At 33.0% G+C, this 7,282-nt stretch overlaps 1 protein-coding gene across 2 annotated transcripts; it reads left to right on the forward strand.

Annotated features, from left to right (window-relative positions):
- The first annotated feature begins 4,894 nt into the window (after window positions 1–4,894).
- Window positions 4,895–7,282, forward strand: LOC131596240 (polyadenylate-binding protein-interacting protein 5-like). Of its 2 annotated transcripts, none has more exons than XM_058868842.1 (3): window positions 4,895–5,035; window positions 5,288–5,726; window positions 6,741–7,282. In XM_058868842.1, exons 2-3 carry the CDS (start codon window positions 5,298–5,300, stop codon window positions 6,885–6,887), a joined length of 576 nt encoding a protein of 191 aa, XP_058724825.1. In that variant the 5' UTR covers window positions 4,895–5,035; window positions 5,288–5,297; the 3' UTR covers window positions 6,888–7,282. The 2 variants fall into 2 exon arrangements, with proteins under 2 accessions (XP_058724825.1, XP_058724826.1); XM_058868843.1 differs by having other exon boundaries at window positions 4,896–5,035; window positions 5,285–5,726.

A 7,282-nucleotide genomic window follows, 5' to 3' on the forward strand; every position in this document is an offset into this window, starting at 1 on the left:
TTTCCTTTTGAAAATAATGAGACATTTAAATTTAAGTTGGTGCGCATCCTGGTGCAACCCTATTTTACGCGTTCTCAGGTTTGTATTTTTTGGGGTTTCAACCGTTGTGAATACTGATATTTTTTTTAGGGTTTCAACCGTCGTGAATATAGATCCAGCATCACACGCCTTTCCGATCGATTTAGATGATACTGATCTATTAGTCGCTTGAATCATCATCTTCCACGTGCTCTAATGTGCCACCACAAATGTACCTTTTCGTCGGGCGCATGAGATGCACATGCCACCATACACCTATAATTTGACTGCGATCACTTCAATGTGTTCGGCGGAATTTTTTTGAAACTTTTTTTTAGGGTTTCATTGCTACGGAATTTTTTTTGAAACTTTTTTTAGGGATTCATTGCTATTGTTTTGTAGTGTTTGGATTTTTTTGTTTATCTGGTATTTTTTTTTAATCATAGAATAAGAGATTATTGATGAAAATAAGATTTTGATTTCTTTCGTCTTCTCTGGAACTCTCACCATCAATTAGAGAAGTTGAATTGAAAAAATATTTGGATCGTCTTAATGTAGTGGAAATATGGTTTCTAGGTCAAAATTTGTCTCACCACCTTGATTGGAAGACATATGATATTGTTGTTCTTAAACGAGAAGAGTTGAAACATGTAGATTTTCAACTCTTTACATTATTGTTTATATCCATTGAATTGAAGTTGATGGTTCATCTTTCGTCAGTATAGATCATGTTATGAGGTTTGGAAGAAGGCACGTTAATGTTAACGGGGACGCAGACATTTGTAATGGTATGGGGGCATGTTCCCCACTAAGTTTACAAAACAATTTTAAATATACATTTATTTATATAATAATTAATAAAAAGTATTTTATGTAAAATAGTATAATATATTAACTAATTAAAATAGTATTATTAGTTAGATGTAAAATCACATGATATATAAATAATTATTTATGGATTTATTTGAGATTGAATTTTTTATTTTAAAAGTCAATTTTAAAATTAAAATATGTTTGACTAAAATTTAGTCAAATTAATTTTGTATTTAGTTTTAAAATAATGTTTCACTTAAGTTTTTAAAAAATAGATTAATTTTAGGTTTTTTTAATGTTAAGATCTCTTAAAAATCGTAGGCAACTACTTATATCATCATTATTTTCTTATATACAGTACAAAGATAGATAGATAATTATTATTGATAAAATTAAAAATTGAAAATATTATATATATTTTATGATAAATATCATAAAAGAAAATTATGATATGTAATGTATTTATGATATATATATATATATATATATATATATATATATATATATATATATATATATATATATATATATAGAGGAGGGATATTCTTACTCCAGGAGTAAGTTATTAACACTTACTCCAAATCTGGATCATTGATTCTTCTCAATCTAATGGTTAAAAATATTAAGTAATTAAATGTGGAGAGAGAAAATCATTACTTATTACTTTTAACCATTAGATTGAGAAGAATCAATGATCCAGATTTGGAGTAAGTGTTAATAACTTACTCCTGGAGTAAGAATATCCCTCCTCATATATATATATATATATATATATATATATATATATATATATATATATATATATATATATATATATATATATATATATATATATATATATATATATATATATAGGGCATATCATATGAGAAGCGATATTTATATGAGAATGAATCTGAACCATTGGATTTAAAAATAAATTGTGGAGATTATGGGTGAATCTTTTTTTCTCTCTCCTAAATTTTGAAATAAATGACGTATGAGGGAGAATAAATAGTGTGTGTGCGTGTGTGCGTGTGTGCGTGTGTGCGTGTGTGCGTGTGTGCGTGTGCGTGTGCGTGTGCGTGTGCGTGTGTGTGTGCGTGTGCGTGTGCGTGTGCGTGTGCGTGTGCGTGTGCGTGTGCGTGTGCGTGTGCGTGTGCGTGTGTGTGTGTGTTATTCCCACAAATTTTTTGATTCCGCCCCTGAATGTTAATGATATACAACAGGAATACGAGATAATCCATAACCTAATAACACTTCAAATGTCTGGACTTGATTTTCCCGCGTATCTGATTAAGGCACAATTTGTTTAGGAAGAAGCTAAGTTGATGCTCTTAAATGAGTAAACAAGATGGCTGAAAAGATAGATAATATGCTTATCGTGTTTGTTCTCCATGGATTGCACATAGTTTGAATCTATTCAGAATTAGACATTGACTAATTCTGAAGTTTCCACGCTGGGGGTGCTCTTTAATCATTTACCTCGAGTTCCTTCTCTTGATGCATCCATCAATACTAATGCTTCAACGACAGTAAAATTTTCAATGTTGGTGTCTAAATTTGCTGATCGTGGAGGTCGAGGTTGCGGTTGTAGAGGGGGAGGTCATGGTAGAGGTGGTATAGGAAATCTTTATTGCACTTATTGTAAACGAGATGGACATACTTAAGATCAATGTTATTCTCTTCATGGATATCCAACCAAAATTTCTGATGTGGCTCATTTAAATAGCTTTATTAATATTTTGACATACTCTGAGGTAAGCACTGTTTGATTTATATACAAAAAAGTAAATATAAATACTGAAAATAAAAGCATTTTTTACTTTTCTCTACATTTATTTCATATTGCTCTCAAAAATTAGGGTTTCGTGATTTTTCTCTAATTGGTTAGTTTTCTCTCCCTCTGAATTGGCGTTCATTCAAATCATTCATCCTTGCTCACACAAATGTTCCGGTCAAATATTTGTTGAAATGAAATCAAAACGAAACCGTTTATTCTTCTATTCGATTCAATGGTTTTATTTTGTAGAAATCTCGATCACAATATTTTTATTCCTTTTCGATTTACGTTTCAACTTTTAGCCTCTGTTGATCTTAATCTTACTAATATTCAAAAGTTGTTTATCTATCTAATCTGATTTTAACAGTAACACCATGAAACCACGAAAGTCTTTGTTGAATCCATATGCAACCCCACGCGTTCCTCTCTTTAAAAGGGATGGTAATGCTAGGTTCTATTCGACGGAAGAGGAGAACAACAGTTCCCAGGACTTCGACGGGACTTTGTGGTTTTAGGCTCCTCAATATACAACAAATAATGTCCATCTTCTCAAGAAAAACCCACAAAGGGTGTCCTTTCTTTTCACTGTCTTTTCGTTTTCTTAAATGAAACATTTGTCTTTACTGTCTTACATTTCCACTTTGGTTTAATACTATTATTTATGACATTTTACATACTTGTCATTTACCAAGGTTTTTCTTTAATTAGGATTTGCATTTATTTTGTCTTTATACTAACAATTGCATTTAATTCACACACTGCTTTTCACACAAATACTTTGCACGAATTGCTCTAGAGATTTTTCAAATTAATCTCAAAAGCATAGTAAACTCGTGATTGTTTACAAAAAATACAGGTAAACACCCTCTTTTCTAGAAACCCTAATAAAGAAAGCAAGATCAAAAGAAATAAAAATATGAGCATTACTTTAAAAGAGATAAATTTGAGGGTTCTCGTTGAAAGAAGGAGCACGAACTAGGCATAAATGAAGACATGTGTAAGAGAACTGGCTTTTAATAGTACGAGACATCACTTATTAGGTAATACAATTGATATCACGTTGTTAAGTTAGACACGAGATACGATGATACCACCATGCGATAAAATTAATAGTTTAATAGAAGAGCATATTACTAACCAATGGTTATTCGTGAGGATAAACAGTGACGAAATATATCCCTAGCAAGTTTTCTCATTGTTAACACCGAATCTCCATTTATTTTCCATCCTTTAGTTTTCTGCAACAAAACAACTATAAACTCTTACTTAGAATCATAAAAATTGTTGAATATGTCTTTAAGCACAATTAATCTCTGTGGGTACGATGATATTGCACTTTTTATTTGTACTGCAACAAGGCTTAGCTAACCTAGACGAGGGGGAAATCAACTCCTTAAAGTGAGGATGAGAACTGGGAAGGGTGAGTAGCTCCTAAAGGGCATAAAATTTTGAGGCTACCAAGAACATCTCATCCCTAGCATGGCGCTGTCACCGCCTATCTCTAATCAGGAGGGATTTGTTCCCTCAAGAACAAAATGAATGTCATTAATCCACTTTATCTCATACTCAAAGAACAACTCATGCTTAAAGAAATATCTCATCCACTTCAAATCTCAAACCAAAACAGTGTCCTGTAGCAGACCAACCTCAGCCACTAAACAGTTCTTCTACTCATAGATACTAAATATCCTAGGAAACCTAGTGTTAAAAGGGGGTGGATCCAACCCACAAGACAACCCATAAATAAGTATTAAGAACAAATTCCAATCTCTTACTAATGTTGTTCTAAAACTAGTTAGAGGAGTCATCTTCTTTGAAGACAAGAAGAGACACAGACACCCCTTTCCACCAAGTGAATGTGAAACGAAAACTAAAAATCTGACTTCCCAAGAAGGAGGAAATAACAAGAACCCCATATTTAGCCGAAAGGATAATAATCTAAAGACCAGACACACCCGAGATCAACCTTCACTACCATTTAGTTAAAAAGGTTAAATTAAACAAGCGGAAATCACAAATTCTCAACCACCTTTTTGTTTAGACTTGTAAACATCTATCATTTAACTCAAATTTTTTAAAATATCGATATCAAAATTGAATAATTGAAGAAATAAATCTCACAACATGTGAGTTAATGTTGAAATCCAATTTTGAGAAACACTTATATTTAGTATTCTAGAATAATATTTCTTTTGATGAAAGGAATTTATAAACAAACAAAACTAAAGTACCTTATTTATTTGAATGGCGACAAAATTAAAGTACTAATTTTTTCTCTAATAAATACTACTAGTAGATTATAAAATAAAATAAAAGTTTATTCAGACAGGCTAATTGGTCATACTTTGACATAAATACCGAAATTAAAACCATTTTCACTTTTCTCTACCTTCGTCTCAGATCGCTCTCGAAAATTAGGGTTTCGTGATTTTCGTCTAACTGGTTAGTTTTCTCTTCCTCTCAATCTCTCTTCATTCTAATCATTCATCCTTGCTCACGCAAATCTTCCGATCAAATCACCGTTGAAACGAAACTGTTCATTATTCTGTTTGATTCAATTGCTTTATTCTGTGTAATTCTCGATCACAGCAATTTTTATTCATTTTCGATTTACGTTTCGAATTTCTAGGGTTTGTTGATCTTAATATTGATTGTGTTCGAAAATTGTTTATCTATCTGATCTGGTTTTAGCAGTAACAACACCATGAAGCCACGACAGTCTTCGTTGAATCCATATGCAGCAGCATACGTTCCAGTCTCTAAAAGGGATGCTAATGCTAATGCTAGTGCTAGATTTTACGCGACGGAAGAGGAGAATAACAGTTCGCAAGACTACGACGGGACTGCGTGGTTTCAGCCTCCTCAGTATGCTGGGAATAATGTCCAGCTTCTCAAGAATAATCCGCAAAGGCTCTCTCCGGGGAAGAGTCAGCCTGGTTCTAGTTCCTACTTTTCGTCACAGCAGAGTGTAGCGCCGCTGGCAGATAAGCATTTTATGGATGAAGAGGTTGATATAGATTTGGAATATCTTAGGATGACGTTTCCGGGGATATCGGATGAGTCGCTTGTAGATGTTTACAATGTAAACGGTGGGGACCTGGATGCTGCTGTTGATATGCTCAGCCAACTTGAGGTATAATATTATAATTGTTAGCTTTTGGGATTAACTATGTTGTTTATTCATGCTGTTTTTTGTCTCTATATACACGAGGATTTAGTTAAATATTGAGGCTTTGTAATCATGAGTAGTGAATCCTACATATGCCATGGCATTGACTGGAAATTTTGGTTTAAATGTATGCTTAGATGCAGATGATCTTGTAGTTGTTGAACCAGGCAGGGTGCCCTAAGATTGCTGAGTCAAGTTTGAATTTCTTTGAATCCCAGTTTTTTGATAAATTGTGTTTGATATTTTATCGTTCATATTTTGTGCACTCCAAGTTTGTTTGTTTTAAGTTTTAACTCACTCGGGAGTTGGGACTTACTTGGACTAAACTTATTTGAGCTTGTGTACTGACATACATACTCAGGAGACTGTTTAAGAGAGCTTACAGAAACAATGTATGACTTTTTCATAAGCTGATTTTTAGCTTATTTCTATATGGTCTCTAGGATAGCTTATGAAAACTGCTGGTAATTTATATGAAAACAGTGTGACTTTATTTTATCATTTGCTATAGAAATAACTTATATTGAGCACATATGCTCTAAGCGCTTGATTTAGTTTCTATTCTATTTTGTTCCCAATGTGTAACTCTTTGTTGTTCATACTTTGCTCTTTGAGTTAATTGTTTTACTTGTTAGTTTTTGTTCTAGGCAAAAGGAATGTTGAAATATTACATATCAGTGTTTTGAAACTAGTATAAAGGCAAATGCTATGAATAGTATATTGTTGTGTTACAGATGAAAATAGGAGTCATTTGCTATGAGATTGTCTAAACACTTTGCTGATTAATGTTAGGCAATCAGTTTTTAGATATAATGAATTGCTTGCTAAATCCATCTTTTAGTTAAATCGTGTCGAACATCCTTGGGAAATAATACTTTTGGTGGCCATACTCGTAATCATGTTAATGAGTCAATTCTGCTGCACATTAAGTTGCAAATTTAATCCAGTTTCTAATAACTTGTTGTTTTCATCTTACAGTTTGATGATGCTGTTGACTCTTCTGGAAATCTTCCAGACTCACTGGATATTGGTGATGTTTCAGAGCCTGCACTACCAGCTAATTCTCCTTCATCAAAACAGAAGAATGCGACAGCTGAAGCCAGTACTTCATTTGGTCACTTGTGAATTGATTACCAAATGTGAATGGTGAATTGTTTTTCTACCCACAATTGGTTTGGTTGGATATAAATAGTGTAAAAACAGGAAATTTTACTTTAGGTGAAGACCTTTCACATGTGTCGGTTTATAGACTGTATAGTCCTCAGCTGCGTCTTGTTTTGATTGATATGGTCTGAAATGTTTTCTTTTTGATGAGTTGCTTGTGCAGCGTTCCACTGTATGAATTTGAAGGCCAGTGAAAACAAAGTTGGCCAAAAGAGTTATAAGGAAAATACACACCCAAGTGAAGGTGTTATTCCCTTGGGATAGATAGGTAGCTTGTGGACTGCCTGAATTGTACCTTGGTGAGCAACTTTGGGGCTTTTACAATAGATATAATACATTAGTTTTGTTTGTCTTTC

The sequence above is a fragment of the Vicia villosa genome, linkage group LG4 (assembly GCF_029867415.1).
Source record: "Vicia villosa cultivar HV-30 ecotype Madison, WI linkage group LG4, Vvil1.0, whole genome shotgun sequence".
Taxonomy (NCBI): domain Eukaryota; kingdom Viridiplantae; phylum Streptophyta; class Magnoliopsida; order Fabales; family Fabaceae; genus Vicia; species Vicia villosa.

Bases quoted from the DNA above. Each gene is read 5' to 3' on its own strand.
- LOC131596240 (XM_058868842.1), top strand. From the start codon at position 5,298: ATGAAGCCACGACAGTCTTCGTTGAATCCATATGCAGCAGCATACGTT. The intron at 5,727-6,740 runs GTATAATATTAT...TTCATCTTACAG, and splicing joins ATATGCTCAGCCAACTTGAG to TTTGATGATGCTGTTGACTC.